Source organism: Strix uralensis, chromosome Z (genome assembly GCF_047716275.1).
Source record: "Strix uralensis isolate ZFMK-TIS-50842 chromosome Z, bStrUra1, whole genome shotgun sequence".
NCBI lineage: Eukaryota > Metazoa > Chordata > Aves > Strigiformes > Strigidae > Strix > Strix uralensis.
In genome coordinates, this window is record NC_134012.1 from 88,213,992 (window position 1) to 88,236,846 (window position 22,855).

Here is a 22,855-nt window from a genome sequence, read left to right on the forward strand (position 1 = left end):
TGCTAATGTCACCCGTAGCTGACTACCCTTGTGCTCTGATGCAACATTTCCTGTACACTTTACCCTTATTTTTTCCTGTTCCAGGAGCCTCAGCAAGTGGAACTCAGCAAATGCCATGTTTCCTGTATGTTTATAGATCCATAGCTGATAACTTCAATTCATCAGTACTTTTCAGTTTCCTTTGCTTTTACTGATCTTTCCAGATAACTGCTGGAAGAAAGTACTTAACCTGCAGTGCCTGGCTCCAAACCTGTGTGTGGTGCCTCGCGTAGGCTTTTACAATGTCAGTGTCAAGAAATGCCAAGCATACTTCAATTTGAAGATCCTAAGCTCTATAGGAATAGTGGTTTTATTTTCTAGTTCGTGTCTAGAAAGTCAGTCTGCAGTCTGGCAATTTCTGGAGAAATATCGCTAAGTTTAGATGTCTTATGTTTTGCAGTATACTCCCTTGAACTGTACTGGCAGGCTTCTTAGTGGTTTTTGTAATTTTTTAGGTTTTCTGTGTTAGTATGGGTAAGTTTTGCAGGAGTATATACTGCTAAACCTTGACACTTAGTTTAGCTTTTTTCCAATTTTATGAGGTTTTCTTCATTTTCATGGGCCAAACATATTCCATGGAAAAAAGTGACTTTTCATAAAAAGCTCTTTTAAAGTGAAAAGGATGTGGTTGTCTCAGTTTGTCTTATTCTTTATCCTCAGTGCAGAGCTCTTTTAAGAAGCAGTATTTGTCATAGTTTTAGTATGCCATTCAGGTGCTGAGGCAGGACCACAGGCAGTGGGCACAAACTGAAATACAGTCTGAACAGTGGGAGACACTTTTTTTTTTCAGAGTGACTGTGACTGAGCACGTGGACAGGTTGCCCAGAGAGGTGGTGGAGGCTCCACCTATGAAGATCTTCTAAGGCCATCTGGACGTGGTCCTGGGCAAGTGACTCCAGGTGGCTCTGCTTGTGTGGGGGAGTTGGACCAGATGACCTCCAGAGGTCCCTTCCCACTCTGTCATTCTATGGCCTCTGACCTCAAGGGCTGTAGGCACTTCTCTGGTTCTTTGGAGTAGTTACATGAAAAGCAGCTGATGATTAGCATTCCTGTTTTATATGCTTGACTGTGGTTAGGCTCAGGCAGGCTGTCCCTTTGTGAGTTCTTAGATGAATGAACTGGTGAGTTATTTATCTCTGAGCTAGAGGGATGAGGCTCGAGATGAGCAGACTGTTTTAATCTCTGGAGTCTGCAAATTAGGCTGATTCATTAACTTCGTAGATGTAGTTTAGCCATTTAAACTCAAGCCCTTAACTTTTCATTTATCGTGTTGCTTAATGATACCTGCTTACTTGTTCTAGAGCTAAATTCAAAGAGGAAACCTCTATGCATTAGATACCCATTCTGCAGTGCTGCTTTTAGCAAGGGTAGAAGTATCCACGGAAATTGTTCAGCCAGTTGTCAGGATACTGGCAGCTTATTTGCTGAGCATCCTTTTCTGCTTTCTGAAGCTGTTCATGAAATAATTTAACACACCCGATGCAAATGTAAGTTACAGAACAGACTCTGTTCCACAGCAATGACACTACCTGTACCTCTCATTGCTAGAAATGCCGATGAAATGTTCGCTGTAGGCTCACCACTGATTTTGATGGCTCAGAAGTCTGCAAATAATCATATAGAGAGTCATTACATTGTCATTGTTCTGAGATAAAAGCTCTGTTCAACCACGTTGAAAGACAGCATGCTGGTGAATTAGCCAAATAAATGAGGTACATAAAATTGCAAGATGGAGTTTGCAGTATCTGGTGTGTGTGGAAGTAACAGCCTGTGGAAATAGCAGCCTGAAAAACGTATGCTGCAGCAGCAGTCTGCTTGTCAGGTGCTGGTGTTTTATTCACAGCAGATCTTTCTAGAGGAAGCATGAATGGGAATCCTGATTTTAGTAACATAGTTGATTTCTTTTGAGGTTATTTGCTGTGGATTTCTTGTTCTTTCTGGTGGTAAAGCAAGGTCAGTTGGTGCTTTGAATGTGTAATTGAAAATCCCTCTTCTGGCAAATGAGACCTGTGGTGCTCAGCGGCAGATGCTGTCTGTGGGAGGCAAATACCTTTTTCTTTTCTCCTTTCCACTTTCTCCTTTCTGTTCCAAATGGGTGATGAGAGTCTGACAGCAGATCCAGCAATGGGCAGTGCTGTAACTGGCCATAGCCTTGTGTACTCTTCCCCTCCCCACAGCAGCACAGTGGTACTGTTCGTGTTCACAGTGCAACATGGGCTCTGGAGGAGCAAGAGGTGTACAGGAGTGCGCAAGTATTGTAGCTGGGGAGTAGAAACAAAGTGTTTAAGTGTGTGAGGCAGTTAATGGGACATAAGACCCCATACCCCAGTAAACCAATACTAACAAGCTTTGTAAAGATGACCTGAAAGCTTTGTCTGGATATTTTCTGATCACCCACATGCTTATCTGTGTGTGTGACCAAGCAGAGCTGGCAGCTACTCCCCCTGTTTGCCTGTAGTGCTGTTGGTGACATCCAGACAAAGTCTAGGAGCCCCTCTGCTAGAGGTGGTTTCCTGATCCCAGCTGTAAGACCACTTGAAGATTTTGTTCCTGCAAGTTAATCACTGATTGTAAACACACTGAGCAGAACAGCGATGCAGTTTGAGAGCAACCAATTCCATTCTTTTCTGTAGGTTCTTCAGCACCGAGTCTGTCTTTGTGCTTAGCTCATGGTTGGATTTCTTGACATCTGTGGGTGGGTGCCAGATGAAGAAAGATTGTGTTTGTGTGTGTTGGATTGCAGTTAACTGTAACTGTCATATCCTGCCAGTCCTCTCCCCTTTGTTGTGGAGTTCAGTGATGTGGGTCTCTATGGAAATGGGATTAGATCTGGCTGTCTGGCATCACTTTCTCTTGGAATGGTGTACAACTTTGAGTAAAGGCACTTGAATAAACTGCTGGAAGTGCCTTTTCAAAGCTTCTGGCACAGATGAATTTCTCTACAGAAACTCTAGGAGAAGTTCTGTTTCTGTGCTGGTAAATTGTTTTTAACTGGTTGGGGAAAAGGAAGTAACGACAGTATCATTGTATAACAATTCAGGCTAGAAGGAGTCTCAGGAGGTCATCTAGTCTAGCCTGCTCCTTAAAGCAGGATCAGTTTTGTTATGAATGTATTTATACTCCTTTTACTTAATATCATTTTCACCCTCTTTCCTCTATTTGCTTAATCTCCATGCAAACACGTATTTGGCAGTAACAGCCCCAGATGAGCACACTGAGGTGAAGAATGAATGCGTACAGATGGTGACTGAATTACTTTCACAGAAGCCTGTTGCAAAAAAATAATCTTCACCCAACTGTCTCACCTGCCTGCTCACAAGAGTCTATCTATATGAACTGCAAAATGTTTCCATGGTCTAGAGAGTGTGTCAAGATTAAGTATTTAAATTCTCCAGTTCCCAAGCAGAATGAGGCTGAAATGCAACTGCTAAATACTGTTTGTCTTGTTATTGAGGTGAATTTGTTTGAAAAACTGTTCTATAATCCAGGGGACAGTATCAGAGGTAGTAGGTAGATTGTCCTTGCTTTTTTTTTGATGTAAGGGAAATGTCACCTTGGTCAGCACTTGGCAGTCTCTCATTTTAGCTCAAATGCAATTTGAAGGTTAATACTTCGGTTATTTCAGAAATTCCTGTTTTCTTAATTATCATTCCTGTTGCTTTTTCTGTTGTCCTCTTTTCTCTGTAGCATAATGTTTATAATTCTTAAGGTAATTAGCTAGCTTTTAGCACATGACCAGAGTATAGTTAGTATAACTATTTTATGTAGATTTACCTAGAGTTTAAACTACTTAACAGATGCAGGGAAAGCAAAGTGTCTGAAGTGGCATAGACATCAGTGTAGCATACTTGTTTGCATATTTGTGTAGAGGCCTGAAAAGGTCTGTGATTCTTGGCTGCCGTGGCAATGTAACTCATTTAATGAACTAGTCAATGTAAGCTGACTGGTATGTATGTAGAAATGTAATTAATGGAATGCTTATAAAAGGATATAAGATACATGCTTTTTTCTAGCTTCTCTTTGTGTTACTCAAGAGCACTTACTGTAGTGATTAACTTCTACAAAATCAATTTATGTCTTACAGCTTGCCTTGAAGGGATCTAACTATGCTGGTCTGCTGGAGCGGCATCGCATTCATACAGAAAACGTGGAGCATGTTGTAGACAGTTTACGGTAAGAATATATGGATGTTGAGAATTTCAGACACAGTGCAAATATCCATGGATTGTGTAAAAGAACGAAAGGAGGCTTTGTGTTACAAGCTCTAATAAAATAGGAATACTGAAAACAGGATGATGCAGATACATTCCTGAAACAATTGTAATGTGTACTAGCTCAGTTTAGTTAACTAACACACTATGTTATGCTCTTGAAAACAAATGAAAAAGATGTAAAAGATGTTTATCAGCCATATACCACTGTAATTAGTTCCTAATTACATGTCAGTTTTTCAGAAGGATGTGACAACAATATAAGACACGTTTAGGCTTTTTCTGTGCTTTATAGGAATGAGAGGATAGAAGTTCGTCTTGTTAAACGTCGAGAATATAATGAAGAGACTGTTCGGTGGGCAGATGCTGTTATATCAGCAGGAGGTACGACTTTATGGAAGGGAAGTATTTATTTCAGTACATTTTCATAGATATATTTTTCAAAAATATTTTTCAGTGTGTGAAGCGTCTGGAGGTATGCACATTTTGAAAACAAATTGTGTATCTAATTGTCGGAAAATATGACAAAACGCAATGGTTGTGACCATCATTTCTATGTCTAGTGTCTAAAATTGTAGCACTAGGAAGTGAATCCCAGTGCATGGCCACTTTGGAAATGTTTAATTGTCTTGTGTAAAACAGTATAAACTGTGGAATTTACTATAGTTTTCAACTAAAGAGGATAAAATGCTTGATGTCATATGATTATACATAGCCCTAAACCCTCCTCTTTGGGTTTTGGTATGTGAGGTGGAGACTAACATACTACCTTTTCCTCCCTTGCTCAAACTCCCCTTCCTCTTTCTTGCTTTCACACTTAATTCCAGCGACTGGAGTATCTAGTTGGATGGTGCAGGTAAAAGTATGCAACTTCTGAACAGCCTGTGCCACAGATGAGCTTTTTAAATGAACCAACAGACCAACTAACCTGATTGTTTCTTTCTAACATTGCATTGCATGTTCATTCAGTGTTATTTTTGTGATTTGCTGCTGGGCTCTGACATAATGTTCAATCATCTGTGGCAGTTAGACTTGATGACTGCTCTGCCTTTCTCTCCTCCCCACTGGTCCACTTTGCCCTTAGCTACTGGTTACCACGCAGAATGCGTGGGTGGAAAGGGATATGTGTACATTCCTGAAGCATCCTAATATACTCCTATAGATTTCAAAGAACTCTAAGCTGGAGGTTAAAGTGCTAGTTTGTCTGTCGCAACATTTGTCACGGTTATGAGGCAAGCAGCTGGGAAGTGATACACCATCCAAGGTTTTCAGAGTTTATATCTTGGTGCAAAGACTGATTCAGGTTATAGTTGTCCTTCTGTTTAACAGACAGGAAAGGATAACAGTATTTGAGGAAACCAGTGACACTTAAAGATTTCTACTTCAACAGTTTTATCTAAGACTCCTTTTCCAAGCTTTCCTATTTGGGGCCAAATAAGACCTTTAAATTGTTCCTTCTAGGAGAGCAATTGAAATGGAAATAAAGTCATTGTTTTCATGTGATTCACAGTAAAATTTGGTATTGTTTCCTGTGACCTGTTGCTTCGATTAGTGATACTTTCTAAATTTATTTTCCCAAAGTATTTCTTTAACTAGCTGATAAGCATACAGAAATTTCCATAAATCTCCTTTCAGACTTGCTTCTGCCAAATTCAGTTGCCCGGACATGTATAGCTGTCAGATAAGTTGTACTTTTTCCAATCATATTTGCCATCTTGGATTCAGTTGTTACTACTCTGCTTTGAAGTTGTCAGTAGTTTTGTGGTCCATTTTATTTTTTGTGCAGCTTACCTGATTGGTTGTTGATATAAAAGCACTTAGTGATAATGTTGCAGTACATGTGAGACTATTTTGTTTGGGATACTAGAATGAGAAATGAAACTAACTTTTGTTTTGCTTTTTCTGTAGGTGATGGTACAATGTTGTTGGCAGCCAGTAAGGTCTTTGATAAATTTAAACCAGTTATTGGAGTAAATACTGATCCTGAAAGGTAAAAACACATTTGGGAAAGCAATGCTTTATTTAATATCAGGCACAATATGCATCTGTTTTCGTGATGCATGAGGCGTGCCTGTAGCATTTGGCAATGAAGGTTTTAGTGGACTGTGTATATATCAAGTGAACCCATTGTTTTATTAGAAAAGTTTCAACAGTGAGTTATCCTGTCTCATTTGAGAGGACATTAAGTAGTACTGGATAAGCATGACTGTGTTAATCTGCCACAGCTGTTTTCACACGCCAGTGTAACAGCAGTTGCAGTTAGTTAAGGTGTATTACCAACCAGAATTGTTAGGCTAGAGATGGCAGTATAGAACAGACAGGTAAAGGGACTTAACAAAAGCAACCAGGTGTGGTACCTGAATGCACAGAAACTTGGTTTCTTTATGAAGAAGGCAAATCCTATTGGAAATCTGATAGGGCCTCAGATGAAGAAGTTTGTTCTGGTTTCTTCATTAAACCATGTCATACCTCAGAGGACCCAGTCTTCTCAGCCAATTAATGGCATTTAGTTGTCCTATTATAAACTCCATGCAAGCTGCATCCACCTAGCCACAAGATTGATTTGGGCAGGTGGATGCAGTGTGTAAGTACTGCCTGGTTGGTGTAACTTTCAAATGGATGGCAAGTAAAACTCAGAATTCACCAAGGTGCTGTCTGCTGAGATTTCCAGATTTAGGTTTCTGCTTTTGATATTACCAGTAAATTTAGTCTTAGTATAAGAAAGTGGTGGTCAAAAGTTTTAATTTCTTCCATACCTTACTCCTCTTCCAAAACTTTTCAAATGCTGTGAATAGATATTCTACAGTATCAGGCCTGAGTTTCAAATAACAAGTGCCTTCAAAGTTATCAAATATCACTCATGGAAGGGGAGCAGTATTTAGTCTCTGGCTTTGACGTGAGATTCTTTTGATCTTAGGCATGTTGCTTACCTGTCTTGTATCACTAACTTGCATGTAAAAGGAGGAAATTTTCTTTCTAATTTGCAAGGTTTAATGAGTTTGAATTCCTTGCCTAGAACTATGGTGACAGGAACTATATTAGTACCTACATATTCCTGCAGGATTACTAGCTGAACAGACAGCTAGTGGGAGAAACATCCTATGTCTCACACACATACATGCCAGGATCTGAAAGAGGTGTATTGTTGCTGATATGCTATTATGAAAGAATAGTATAGGTTCATAAAGGTCAAAGTGTAGCTTAGCTTTATGTAACAGAAAGACGTGTTTGTTTTGTTTTATTTTTTAAAGATACCAAATCTTAATAGTTATACTGACATTTTCATTGTCCTTTTTTGCTACCAGATCAGAGGGTCACTTATGCTTGCCTGTGAGATACACGCACTCGTTTCCTGAAGCACTACAGAAGCTTTATCGTGGTGAGTTCAGGTAGGATTCACTGATCTTTGGTTTTCCAAAACATACTATGATTGGAAAATACTTAATGATGTGCAATTCCTAAGGAGCAGATGATGCTTAGTAAAATCTTAATGCCTCAAATTGTGAATTCTATGTAGATGTTTACCATGTTGAAAAATGGGTTTGTGAATGCAGCTGACACAGGCAGAATGCAGGAGCAACCACAAAACCACGGATGAAATGAAAAGAGTAAGTTTATTCTCGTTACCTTGCGACCTGGGGGAATCTCCGCAGCAGCACCTGGGCAGCACGCAAGTGGGGACAAAGACACCACGTAGCTCAGTCCTTGCTAGCCAGAAAGAGGAGGAGAAAGAAAAACATCTTGAACTTGCTGCTTTTACCTGTATATATCAGAGATTTTTGCAGGTGTAGTTTTCCACTGTGCTTTGATTATTCCCACAGCAGGCCAGGAATCTCAAGCATGTTTGATAAAGTGCCTCTGAGGCTATCACAGGCCTTTGTTATCTAAATGCAGATGTTCTACCCATCAAGCACACAAAGCTAAACAACAATTAGTATGATATATGTATTTTTCAACACCCCAGCTACAAGTCACTTGAGCATGTTTACAGTCCTCCTCACCAATCTTCCACTGTATTTCCACAGTGGTCAAGAGTGAGATTGGAATACAAAGAATAAAATTGACTGCCAGTTCCAGAAAAAAGACTTGTTATGACCTTGAATAATTGATTTACTTTTGTGATTAGCAAATTCATAAATGAGGAACTGCATTCTTGTAAAGGGTGTATTGGTTTACATATTTTAACACTCAAAAGCATATGTAGTACAGTGATGGGCCATACTAATAGAAGTTGATGAAGCCTATACAGTTAGGAAATGGTCAGTGTATTGCATCTGGGGTTTTGGTGGTTAAGCTAGAGTGACTTAAATTTTGTTAACAGATTAGTGTAAGGCAAAGTTTTTCTTTATGCTGAAGACAGCTTGATTTTTTCAATACTAGGTATTCTTAAAATAGAAAAATCTCACTTGAATTAAGAAGGAAGCAAGCTGAATTTTAAAGCACAGACTAGGGAAGAGTATTTTAATAACTATTTTAAAAGAGACATTGTTCTGTGGTGTATTAACATTCCAGAATATGTTTAGATGGCAAACCATCAAACAGAAATGAGTCATTCATGTGAAAATATATTGCAATTGGGTTTTATTTATAGTTTTTGCAAATTTAATTTTTAGCTTGAAGTGTAACTGTGTCATAGAAAAGCTCTGAAATGAGGTGAATACAGTTGTCAGGATTGATTGTAAATAACTGAAGGGGTTTCCTCAGGTATTGCTAAATGAAAAGGTACTTTCAACTCACATATTCTGAGACTTATAAAACAGAAGCTTTTAACTTTCCATCATGCTAAGTTGCTTAGGTAAAGCTGGTAGTGTTAATGCAGGTAACCTTGATAATCTAGGCACTTCTGATGTTTTGTTGGATGCCATGTTGTATTTTTGTTGCTGACATTCCTCTTGTTGCTCATTATGGAGCTGAAGCCTCACCAGAGTGAAACAGAAAGGATCTCTCTGGTTATTTTCTCAGAATAATAGGAACTGATATTCCTAAGCAAGGACCTGCGAGGGTGTTTCACTTGGCAGTTCTCAGGTATAGGCCCTAAAGAAACTTTAAAATAGGTGGGTAACTGGATCAGCCTGTCTGGAAGAGCTTCTGCTGTCTCAGAGTTGCATAAGGATGGTGAGGTGCCAAAGACTGGAAAAGGGGAATTGTCTTTTCTCCTTATCCTTGAAGTGTCAGTCAGTACAACAGTCCATATAAGCACTTTCCTTGTAGTCTCATGAAACAACCAACATCATTGCTTTGTAAAGGACAAACTATATCAGACTACACATGGGGGTTTTTTTTGATGGTCACTGGTGTAAAAGGATCTCAGAATAGGGATATGATAGGGGTACAGTCCCATTTTTCAATTTTGTGGGGGTTTTGACATGTTCCAGCATGAGTATTGTAAGAAGGCTAGCACAGTGATACTCATTGCGTGCTGTCTGCCTGACTACCTGAAAACATACTTGGAATTTAAGGGCAGATAGGTAGTTATAATAAGGGTGTGTTGAATGAGGCTCTACAAGGATGACGAGGTAAAACTAGTGATGTGATGATATGAAGTGTAAGTGTTCCTTGGTGTAATTTCAAGAAGCATAAACTGGCTGTTGTCACCTGGGTATCAACAGTATGAACTGGGAAAAGATGTTCTTATAACACTCTGTTGTGATTTGCTTTCTTAATCAAAACTATTGCTATTTTGTTTTACATAATCTCTAAATAGTAAGAGGAAAAAGGAATTGATACCTCCTCTAGTAAAAAACAAAAAATCTGAATCTTGTAATAGCTTAAGCTATCCTTCTCTTTCTTCATTTGAATTCATCTTAAGCATCCTAAAGTTCCTAGGCTAGGAGAGTTCTTAAAATGAGAGGATACTTGTGGCCCTTATTTATAAAGGTGTGGATAGGGCTGCTTCTCTGAACATCTACAAATACAAACAAAAGATGGTAAAATTACAGCATGTATTGCTGTATAAATTCCTGAGAGCTTGTTGTTCTCAAAATCGTTGCATCAGTTGTGAATTCGTAAGTTAGGATCACATGCCTAAAAAGATGAGTTGTTATCTTTAATGTCTGTGGACTACTTTTGGCCAGTGTCCTCTTATTTTACACATATAAAAAACATTAGGTAGCAAATTGTTAAGTGTAATGTATTTAGATTTTATTATGATTAGCTTTCTAAATTCAGAAATTATAGTGGAAGCTATAAAACTTGAAATGTGACTTTGAATATATTTAACTTTTAAGATACTCTGCTTTGAGAGTTAAGACTCTCTGATCCTGTCTAATTCTGTAATGAGTATTTCAGCTACTGATACCCACTTCTTTCTCCTCTCTAAGGTGGCAGTGGCGACAAAGAATCCGACTGTATCTTGAAGGAACTGGTATTAACCCAACCCCTGTAGATTTACATGAACAGCAGCTAAGCCAAGAGCAACACAGCAGGGCTCACATAAATGAAAGATTCCAGGATCAAAGTAGGTTAAAATCTGACAAGAATATAATAATTTTGCTATGATAGCTTGGAATAGGAGATAAAGATTTGTAAGAGTTGAAGTATTTGAAGTCTGGTATTTGAGAGGCAGGGAGAGACAGCTCTCATTAGCTGATCACCCAGATTGAGGTTTTTTAGAAGGGAGTATTTTTTCTTTCTGTATGTTTATTCTGGACTGTACTCAGAACAGGTTTTCAGTATTAACAGTTAATTTAGAGATGTTTTAAAATAGTATTATCTGCTGGCAAAATACCTGAGTGTTTTTAAAGTGCTGTCTCTTAGGGTTACTACAGACACGAACATCTTACCATATGTTTAGCTGCACCACACTAGAAGTGTGTGTGTGTGTGTGTGTGTGTGTGCGCGCGCACACTTGCAAGCACTCTTATGCTAAATTTGAGGTTAGTTCTTTGGTCATCAGACACCTTCAACTGTTTTCTTTGCGATGGATGGAAGATGCATGATTCTGTCCTTAACTTGTGTCTAGCACTGCATTTCTTCACTGAGAGTCCTTAGTCAACATAAACACTTTGTTAATCCCCCTTAACCATACCCTGTGGTATAAAGTCTAATTGTTTGAACTTTATCAGAAATGTCTGTTGAGTCACTGTCAGTGAATTTAACTAGGCTGGAAGACTGACAGAAGAGAAGACTTCCATCTGGCTGGTTGCCCATGAGTTTTCAGGGAAAGCAATGTCTGACCATAAGTGTCATTGTCTTATTGACCTTGGTTCAAATATTTAGTTTCCAGTAAAGGGCAGTGACTGACTACAGACTAAGTCAGTGAAAAATTGAGTCCTTGAAGAAAATGGAGCACTAGAATACAAACCCAGGCAGCAGAGTGTGTCCTCCAGTGAGTTGTGGATTGGTTTTGAAAATTTTGGTTTTAGAGCCATTATTCAAAACTGTTATATTCAATATCTGCAGGATCTGACATTTCTGGCCCACATCTTTTACCAGTGAGAGCACTCAATGAAGTCTTCATTGGGGAATCTCTTTCATCCAGGTATGTTTAATTGTTTGTTGTTGCAGCAAGGCACAATCGACTTAATTTCTTTTTATGACATTGCAATGAACAAATCAGTGGTGGGATGTCTACTATCAAATTTCAGTTCTAGTCCATGAATATGTAACACTGATTGTACTTTTGCTGATTACAAAGTGTATTTTCAGAGATGTAAGTGCAGTGATGTTAATTTCAGTTTTTCCACCTTCCTGTCTGGCCATTCCTTCATCTTTCATTATTCCCAGCTGTTTTCTTTCCGCTTCATTGTTTTACAGCTTTTCTGATTAGTTATTATGTAACCAGATGCCTTCAGTTACTGTCTTTACAGTGGATTGAAGATTTAAATATCTGTCCTTAAACTGCCTCCTCTCCTCCATCTCTTCTTAAATATCTTTTCATAAGCTTTTAGCATGACCAAGCAGAAACAGCTTTTAGCATGACCCAAGTACTCCTTTCCCTGCCTCTCTGTCATTAGAGGCAAAGGTATCAGCCTGCTTTTGGCAGAAGCTTTGTTATTGTGGGAGAACACTTATTTCCTTGTTTTAAGAAACAAGTTTGTATCAAATCCTGGTACTGTATTATCCAGGATACCTTTGACTCTCCTTTCTGTCCTGAAGATCAATGCATTTCAGCCAGCCAAATGGTAACAAGATAACAAGAAGGATGTGGGGAATGTGATTTGGGGCTGCGGGAAAGGAGTTAAAACATGATCCTTGATCAGGATTTGGCCAAACTTTTACTTGTGTTTCATATCCCTTTTCCCTTTATTCTGTTTTTTTTTTTTTTTTTTTTTTTTAACTTCAGAGTGTAACATCTTCTTGTGTTTGTACAGTGCCTGGGACACTGTGATTGCTGCTGGAAACAGTATAAATGTTCCATGAGTGCTTTATCTTCCATCTGGACTGCAGCCTCAGACTGGCAGAAGGAATTAGTCTCAAAGAGATACAAATTTTTCTCTCTACTAAATCAAACCTAATTTTAGAAAGATTTTTAAAAGTTTCTTTAACATGCAGCGATAGAAAAACACAAAGCTGCTTTCCAACACTTTACAGTGGTCCTCTACTGCATGTCACAAATAAATTGTGCTCTTTGATTCCAGTATATTTCAAAGGCATTGAGGAACACAAAGCCTGTAGGAACAAATCTCTAGTAATATTGTGTTAATAGGACTTCACACTTGAAGACTTAAATAATGATGTCACACAGATGAATCTTCTGTAAGGTTCAAATACACAAGTCTGATGTATATTAAGACAAAATGACTCTAGGTGCTTCTTCCAAGCGGTTGTTCTGCATGTCAGTTAAGAAAACAACAAAATTGAAGAAAAAAAAGAAACCTTTCATCCCCAGCTTGCAAAAATTATCTTAAACTGAATCAGGCTGTGCACCTGTGTTCTTAAGTTGCTTCCATTTCTTTCATCTTCCCATCTTCTCAAGAGTGAGTACACAAAATGCCCTTAGTTACTAGAAGTCTAAACTGTTTGACACCAAATATTAGAGAGGTGCATTCCTAGCTGATCCAAACTGAAACATTCATCACCTAAACAGCTCAGTAAGCTCCTTTTACTAAGAAAGGTGAAACTCAGTCATGCTGAACACAGTGAATGTGGTGGTTTTCTAAGAGAGTATCTATTAATCAGAGGACGGTATCATACCGTTTGAATTAGACACTATGCACATTAACAACTTTAGTTCCTAAATATACCCCTGGATGTTCTGAAGCTTACAGAGTGAGACTGTCTGGTCTTTCTGGGCCCAACATTAGGAATCACCTGGTATATGAATAATACCACGCAGAGTGATGATTGTGCCCCAAGACTTAGTACATTTGAGTTTTAGGAAGAATTTGCCCTGGAGGGAAATGTAAGTGTGCTGACTGTTGTAAAACTAAAACTGTTCGTGAAGAATCACAGTGGATTTTTAATTAATGAATTGATCAAGAATTCAGCTTGAACCCATGCTATTACTTACTGACATTGGAGTGTCTTACCTCTTAGTGTTCCCTGATCTAATTTTATGAGACCCAATTACAGCGTAAACATAATTTTTGTGGTAGTTCGACAATTATGCAAGGAAGGTAATGTATTTGTAGTTTCATTTGTAAGTCCAGCAAACCCTGCTTGTATATGGAGCTGTTCTCAGATGAATCACAGAGTTCTTTGTGCATAATTTAATATGAAAAGTGGCTGCAGAAAAACTGCCTGAAAGTTCATGCTGCAAATCACTTTTGTTCATTATAAGAACTGCTATAAAACAGTGGATCAAAAGTGGCTGCCAAGTTGGAAACACTGTGCAAAGCCTGTGAAATTGTCATCCAGATTTGAAACTAGCCCCTCTAAATTTTTATGTGCCTGATAAGGCTGTGTGTTCTGTCTTATTCAGGGAGAACTTTAAGTCCTGCAAACCCAGTTTTAAATTCTCGCTTCATAGGGCCTCCTATTATGAGATATCAGTTGATGATGGTCCTTGGGAAAAACAGAAGAGTTCAGGGCTTAATGTGTGTACTGGAACAGGATCAAAAGCATGGTAAGTACATGTTGCTGCTTTGATATAAAATATTGCTTCAGATAAGCTAGATGGACCTATTTTGCTTAAGCGTTTTGTCCATACTGAGACTCTTCTGGGCTATGGGTAAGTCAGTGCATGTCAGTTATGTCCAAATATTCTCACTGTTGATATGTTTCAAAGCTGTTTCAGGTGTATAAGAAGAGCAGAGCACCCCTCACTCGTAGGTATGGAGAGAGGTCTTGAAAGGGAGAGGAGCCAAGGCATTGAGACAGAAGCTTACCTTACATGTATTTTTAGTGAAAGAGATTGCATGCTGCACGTGGAGGTGAATGGTTGGGAGTGGTGAGGGAAAGAGATTCTGCTCTGACTTGCAGAGCATATCAGTGGGATCTCTGAACTACTCTTGTTGGCTAAAATTAAAATGCTTAGATGAAGTAGCTTAGAAAACTTATAAAAATCTAAGCTTTAAGAAGAATGGGAAAACATGTACTTGGAAACAGTGTTAAGTGTTCTCTGGCACATCTATTTTCCATTCTGTTTCCAAGCCTCTTGCCTCTTTCAAACTTAATTGAAAGGGCACAGTCTCTTTGACAAAATATTCCCCCTAAACAAAGGCAGGCATATCTAAGCAGAGCTGTGCTAGCTTAATGAAAGGGGTAAATTATCTTAACTTCAGTTTAAACAAGCTGCAGTACTGTACTTAAGTCTAATCAATTTAGTTTTGAGATGTGAGAGACATTTACAGTGAGAGCCTTTTTCATTTGGAAATCTGACTGCTTGTAGTTTAAAGTTGTACAACAGGCCCTAGATTTATGTGGCAGGCTGAGATGAACTAAAACTGAAGCTTTTAATTAAATCCAAAAATGAATATTCATGCTGTAACCATGGTTACTGGGTTTTACTCTTCATTGTAATTCAGAATTTTGTATTCAGCCAGCATAACTTAGTTCTGGAGGCTGCCAAGGATTAAATTGGCAGACTGCTAGAGGAACTTTCCTAGTGTTCAGTACCTTATGAATGTACAGTCTTAGTTCAAAGCTGTTCTTATGCATTTCATTTGCTTATACACTATACTGAGCAATCCCAGAATTAGGGACCAAACTCCAGGATTGCCCATCTCCATTGCTCTAACCAGTGTGTACTGCTGGACTTCTCTAAACTGAGGCCAAGCCTCAGTGGAGTGATCTTCCTTAGCCTGTGGTTTAGGGGCTCTCCTGGAACTTCAGACCTGCTCAGACTGAGAACCATTTAAATGTCCAAGTACTTCCTTCAGCTGCCAAAACTTGCATAAAAGGATATCTAGTTGAGAGAGAGAATAGCTTCAAACTGTGCATCTCAGTTTCTTGCTGGCATCTGCTCAGGCCTGCAGGTAGGCAATGAGTGTAATAGAGCCTTGGACAACCACCCTCAGCAGCTCTGTAGTCTCTTAGAATGGCTCTTAGACTCTTAGAGTGGGTGTCTGTTGCAGTCTGAGGTGTTTTACTGCTGGAACAGAAGTGCTGGACTGAGGATTTTAAGCTGTATTGAGACCTGGGCAACTGAGATGTTCACAGTACTGCTGCATGGAGGTTGTGATTAGTACCTAAACCCTTTTGAGCCTGGGCACAGGAGAGAGACTTTACTGGAGTTTAGACTTCGTTCATACTGAGGCTTTATGCTGAAGTGTTGTGCATCCAAATGTGGCAAATGCAAAAGTGTCTGATCTGACTGTTCCTTTTCTGCACTGATTCTTGTGAAATTCAAGCCCACACCTTAGGGTGTGGACTAAGAGGCATAGTATTTCTAAAGAAGTGTTGGGTCCCATAAATGAGAACTAACAGAAGGAATTAATTAGCAAGAGGTGGATAGAAGGGATAAGAAAGAACACACGCAATCTGTAGAACTATCATGCTTCGTTTTTTTAAATGCAGACTTAAATCAGCAGTTATTGGGGTTTTAAAGCAGGAGGATTAATGATAAGAAGAATACATCCTGTGTATCATGATTTTCTTTCCTGAAGACTTCACTTAAGGGATTATTAAGGTTTACAAAGCCACAGGTAGATATCAAACCAAGAGTTAATTTAAGGCATTTTTTTTGAAGAAACTGGTGTCAGCTCACACTTAATAGCATTCTTTATTTTTTTTCTTCCTGATGTTGAATGTAGTTCTTCATCTGTATGCAGCATTTTTTGTTTTGTTTTGGTTTTATCCCAAGTTTTATTTCTTAGCAAACAAGACTTCTACTTCTCTGTCTAGGTCCTATAATATTAACAAGGTAGCACATCAAGCTGTTGAAGAGATCCTTAAGATTGGTGAGTGAACAGTGTGGTATTACTGGCCAAGTTTATATAAAGATACACCTACCTAACTGGGGCTCTTTCTCTTGGCTCAACAGCTAAAAAGCATGGAAGTTTGAATATGCCATTGAATGCAGAACTAGTACAAAAAGGTTAGTGAAAATGGCAAGATTTCTTTAAGGTATCTTAACTTTGACCAGTTCATTTTGTTTGGATTCTTAACACTGATTTCAGTATTTTAGCGCTCTTGCAATATTAGTCTTTGTTACAAACTTTATTTAGACACATTTGGTGAGAAATGTCTGACTTGATATGAAAGCACTTATTTAGACTTTTGTATGTATAGCTCTTCAGGAGAATTTCAGTTCTCCTAAGGTTTGAGACACTTAATCACCTAAAGAGAACTGTTGAGTGTTCATCATGAAATAGAACTGAAAGGAGATTTCTGTAAAATTAATTTTTTTTTGCAGGTGAAGGCTATTAAACATCTGGCAAGACTCAATATTCCCTCTCAATAGAGAAGGTGCTCTTTCCTGGAGGAATGTGTGTTTTTGAGAATAACTAATTTTCTCTGGAAAAAGTAATGGCTGATTTCTCTATTTACAGTAACAAATGATTTCAATGAGTCCCTGCTCTACAGTCCAGAAGAACCAAAGATGTTTTTCAGTATTCGAGAACCTATTGTAAATAGAGTTTTCTCAAGTAGCCGGCAGCGTGGCTTCTCTTCAAAGTAAGTGTTGGCTGTAGCAGTCACTGAAGAGTTATTTCATTCTGTGTATTTGTCAAAATATGAGTAATCCAGGAGTTTCCCTTGAAGTGTTTCAACATCCAGTTTGTGTTTTGAGGGGCCTGAGTATTGTTCTCAGAATAACAGGAAGAAAATGTTTCCAAGTTGTGTAATGCCTTTTTAATGTTTAATCCATGCACAATCTTATAGAATAAAAGAATCTCACTGTGCCCAGCTTTGGGTGTGTGCCATTTCCCTCGGTATGAGACACAGGCACTGACAAACTAGAGTGAATTCAGGAAGGGGCCTCTGAGATGATTAGGGGACCAAAACATGTGGTGTATAAAGGAGCTACTCAAACCGTGCTTTTATTTAGTCTGGAGGAGACAAGACTAAGCAGGGTGGATCCAGTTGCTGTCTTCAGCTACCAATGATGGTTACAGAGGAGACTGAGTTAAAAACTCTTTTCAGGGCAGAATATGAGCCAACAGCCCTGATTTCATAGGATGTAGGATTCTGATAAAAAAGGAAAAATATTTCACAGTAAGAATGGTCAGGCAGTAGAAAAGGTTGCCCAGAGATTGTTCTATCACTGACTTTGGAGATACTCAAAACTTGACTGGACAAGGCCCTAAGCAACCTAATCTGTCTTTGAAGTAAGGCCTGCTTTGAGTGGAAGGTTGGACTAGATGCCCTTCCAACCTAAATTATTTGGTAATTCAGTCATTTTAACTTAGGGCATTTGCACCAGGGGAGATTTAGATTAAATATTAGGAAAAATTTCTTCACTGAAAGGGTTGTCAAGCACTGGAACAGGCTGATCAGGGAAGTGGTTCAGTCACCATCCCTGGAGGTATTTAAAAGACCTGTAGATGTGGCAGTTAGGGACATGGTTTAGTGGTGGACTTGGCAGTATTAGGTTAATGGTTGGACTCAATGATCTTAAAGGTCTTTTCCAACCTAAATGATTCTGTGACTTTTCCGGAGCTTGCCACAATTAAATATAAACACACGCAACTGTTAGTTATATGTTCAGAATAACTATGTTGAGAACAATACAATATCTCAGTATTAATTGTTAATTCAATCTTTTATATCAAAACATATGTCTAAAGGATCTCTGACTCGAAGGAGATGTAATTCTGCTTCTTTTCAGCCACATCATTTTTACAACAACATTTTATAACCTAGTAGTAAAGGACATCTCTGGTACTGGGACTAAATATTACAATATTAGATGCCCACTGTGTATGTGTCATGTCTTTAAACATTTACTGTGTCTTAGTCATTTGGATCTAGGAGTTCTCAAGGGTGAGCAAATCTTAAGAGATGGTAAGAGGAGAGATTAAAATAGGAGCAAGTAGCTGCATTTTCATCCATGGGTTCTGCAGGATGACATCTTGTCTTATCTGGAGTCCTCCGCATGGGATATACTATAAAAACTATACTGGAGCTATAAATGTCTACATACCTATGAGGGATATCTGTCCATTTTTCCTTTTTTAAGTAGAATTTGATGCCTGTCACAGTTGATCTTTAGCTCTTGATATTAGACATCCCTCCATTGCTGTTCTTTATCTTTTTTGACATAATAGCTGCCCAGAGTGAAATGGAGGAGTGGAACATGCCTCCACGTTCTTCAGTGTCGAGACTTGGCTGTGTTTTAGTGATGCACAGGCCAATTAAGCTTTAACACTGTGGCTGTGCTTCCAAGCTTTTAGTATTTGTGAAAGATGTGTCTTCCTGAAAATTAAGTCACTGGATAATTGTTGAATAAATTTTGGACATCAGAACTTTGTCTAGACTAAGACCTAAGTCAGAAACAATCAAGTCCATCCATGTGAGCCTGCAGTCTTGCAGCTGCTCTGGCATAACTATTGGTTCCTACTTAGCAATATGAAAAAAGTTTGGAGACCTTCAACTTTGTGTCTTAAATTACTTTCCCTTCTCTCTGTGAATGATTCATGTAACAAAATAGACTGTATTAGTATCCATATTATTTGAATCTCAAGCATTGCTAGTTGAAGCTGCATATTCCACTTAACATGAAGACCATACATAAGTATCACAAATTAATTGAAAATTTTTTCTGTGAAAAATTAAGTAAATCACTATTAAATGGGGTCATCAGTACCTTTCTTTAAAAAATACACCTAAACTGCAGCTTTCGATATCAAGTGTTATGTTATAGGCCGTTCTCAGACTCTTGGAGCAATAGTCTTCATTTGAGCAAGTCTTTCAGTCCTCTCTGGACTCTTCGCTAAGTATATACAAAGTACTGATAGGTTGGGAGATTCTAGTGCTTAGTACCATGCTAAATTCTTCTCTAAGTGTGCTCCTGTGTGATTAAGCTTTTACTGACCCATGCAAAGGCATGCCCAAGAACCAGTCTTATTGTTCAGGTAGGTGCTTGTGTGAAATACTTAATTTTTTCTAAATTGTTTTGTGAAAACTTATTTTTTTGTGTTTTGCAGAGTCTGTGTTCGTTCCCGTTGTTGGGATGCATGTATGGTTGTAGATGGAGGAACATCTTTTGAGTTCAATGATGGGGCGATAGCTTCAATAATGATTGATACAGAGGATGCACTGTGCACTGTTCTGCTGGAAGAATGAAGGACCCTAGTGTCTTCTGCTGAAACAATGCTGGATCCAGAGAGAGAACTCCTGGAGATAGACAGCACATCACAATGCTGCATTACGTTGGAAGTTGGCCTTTTTGGATGCAAGAGCATTTGAAGGAAGTTTGAGATGTTTTTCATTCCTTTGGGTTGGGGAAACCTTAGCCTCATGTTTAAGCTCTTTTTGCATCTGGTGTAAAAGAAATATATCTGAAGTCTTACCTCTAACTTCAGTGAAAATTGACATTTTAACCTGTAAGGCAAACATGAAAGAATATCTTTTTAAACACAGGTAGATGGGTTCAAGTATTAAGTCAGTAGCATTAAATATTCAGATGTACAGTTTTTTAGTAACAGTCTGGGACTGATGAACCTAAACACCTTCATACATATACTTTTGTAGAAAAGTTGACTGTCAATCTAGCAAGGATATATAGATTTTGGTAAATCCTGATGTTGATGTAATAGAAATGGAAATACAAACCTTTTGTATGCTTCTCAAATTTTACAACTTTGTAGTTTCATACAACTTGTGACAATGGTTTTTTTGCTCTTTTGGTATTTTTTCTACTTTGTAGATTTACATCAAAAGTAGAAGTCTGGCTTAATCACATGTTGAATGAGGTAGCTCTTACCCTTCTCTTTGGCTAGAGAGGGACTTGAAACCCAAGGGTTTTCTTGAGCCCTTTAATAGGCATATACAAACTAAAGGAAACATGATGAAGGAAGATATACTCCTTCACTGAATGGATTAGCTAGCTAGCAGGTGTTCAGTCACAGTAGTATATGTAGGTGGCTATCATTAGGAAAGATATTTGGCCTTATTAAGTTAAATGGTTTGGAATTTTAGGTTCTGAGTTTCTTTAGGTGGGTGCTAGTAGTTGGAGCACAAGTTAATACCTGTATGTCACCCAGTTTTCCACATATGTGTTTTTAACTTCACCAGAAAGTTTAAATTTCCAATCCTATGCTGAATTCTACTGATATTTAATTGGCAATTAATTTTAATTTTACATGCCTCTGATTATGTGTTAGGTAAGCAAGTTGATAATAGGGAAGAAGCTCTGATTATAGAAAAGGAAGTGACTTTTTAGATAATGTTTTAGAGAAACTGTGAACTATGACTGCCTTTGAAAATCTGTGCTGATAATCACATAGATGAGGGGGCAGAATTTGACAAAATGAAGATTCCTACAGCAGGAACTCTTCTGCTACGTGACTTGAAACAAATGTGTTTTGTCCTGTCTACTACAGGTGCATTTCCAAAAGTGAGTTTTCTTCAAACTACTTTTGAGTGAAGAGACTTCTGTAACAGATGTTCTCAGGTCTAATGGAATTGTTCTCCAGTGCTGCCAATCGGTGTATTTATTGCCAACCACAAAATGTAAACTGATCTTTATAGGTAGAGGAAGTGGATAAAGGATTTTTTTCCTTCTACTACTTAATTGTTTGTATCCACTCCAAACCTGAATTTAGAGTAAATTGATTTGACCAGACCATTCAATTCTAGGAAAATGTGATACTGATGGAACTTTTTTGAATAAGCTATCAGTTTGTGTACACTTCACCTTTTAAGTCTGCTGCAGATTTAGTTACACTATCTGCTTGAGTTATCAGGATTGCAGACCAGAAGGGGAAAACCAAAGCAAATACTCTTTAAAAATTTGGTAAGTTTGGGAACTATCAGAATAAAGCTTTTAATGTTTAAAATAATCTGCAAACCTGGTCTAAAAGTGAAGATGCAAAAGACTAATCTTTCTTTGGGAAGTTGGCTGCACAGAGACTATGGTGTTTTAGTTATTCCTTATCCATCTAGAACCAATTAAGGATGGTTTATGTGCCTCTGTCTAGTACACTAGTCAATATGCTGTTAAGAGTAAAAAAACCCACCAACCTACCAATGCCATTAACACTAATTTGTGACTTCCTAGGACTTGACCACTGTGTTAGATCAGAGGTTTAGGTATTCAAAGTGTCCTTGAATACCTGCATAGATAAATTTATGTAAAAACCCTGTCCCCTGCTTATTTAGAGACATTTGGGTGCTGTAATGTTTTAATGGAGACTGATTAGTCTGATCAGGGTGCATACCTCTTAAAGATACTTGTCATTCCCTATTATGAATGCTGAGACTAAACGGCCATGTTGTCTGGCCCTACATACAATCTGGTTTAGGGCTCAGTAAGAGATTTCACAGTCAAATTCTTAACTTAACAAAATGGAAACCTGACCTACTCATGAGTGGCCTCTGTTGGTTTTGTCTGTATTTAATTGCACTTCTGTTGAAGCATTTACTGGTGAATGCTTGATTTAATAAGATGATAATAGATAAACAGTAAGCAGCTACCTTTTTTTAATTAAATAATTGTAGAATCCTTTTTAAGGATCCTTTATTACAAAGGATTGCAGTACAGACAACTTAACCTGGTAGACAGTATTCAGTGACAGGACTGAATATGGGTTTAACACTGATTTAATCTGCCTGGACTGGCAGTGAACTCTGCACCTCTTCTACCTGCTGAATCAAATCCATGGTATTTTTATTTAGTGCCAGTCCACACCATGTTCTGCTAAACTAGACCTGTCATTCTTTGCTTTTTTAAAGTAAGTGGTGTTTATACATTATGTAATAAAAATGTAAAACTTAACTGATAGATGAAGCTGTCCTGTGTTTTATTTCAACTTTCAAAAGTGTTTCATGTGCTCAGTATCTTCTCACTTGCTGTGCAGGTTGTTTTAAGGAACAGTTTCTAAGCCTTCATGCTTTAGGTAAAATGCAGAGATTATGTAGCAGTTTTTGGTAAGGATTGCTTGGAGCTCCCAAATAACTTTTTTCAGTTAATAAAAGGTCAGTGGTGCACCTTACCCAGAGGACTTCTATTATGTGTCTGCTACAGCTGCCATTACAACCAATAGACTTGCAATAGAAATGTTTGTCCTTTTTGAACACTGAACCTGGTACTTAGAAAAAAAACCCAAGTAGTTCAGGACTAT

General features: G+C 38.3%; 1 protein-coding gene across 1 annotated transcript; it reads left to right on the forward strand.

Annotated features, from left to right (window-relative positions):
- Nucleotides 1-4,168: 4,168 nt before the first annotated feature.
- Nucleotides 4,169-22,515, forward strand: NADK2 (NAD kinase 2, mitochondrial). The gene is made up of 11 exons (XM_074855683.1): nucleotides 4,169-4,212; nucleotides 4,546-4,634; nucleotides 6,159-6,240; nucleotides 7,556-7,639; nucleotides 10,571-10,707; nucleotides 11,652-11,730; nucleotides 14,161-14,256; nucleotides 16,476-16,531; nucleotides 16,615-16,668; nucleotides 17,123-17,246; nucleotides 19,718-22,515. The coding sequence occupies exons 3-11, from the start codon at nucleotides 6,170-6,172 to the stop codon at nucleotides 19,854-19,856; spliced, it is 840 nt and encodes a 279-aa protein (XP_074711784.1). The 5' UTR covers nucleotides 4,169-4,212; nucleotides 4,546-4,634; nucleotides 6,159-6,169; the 3' UTR covers nucleotides 19,857-22,515.
- The last annotated feature ends 340 nt before the right edge of the window (nucleotides 22,516-22,855 follow it).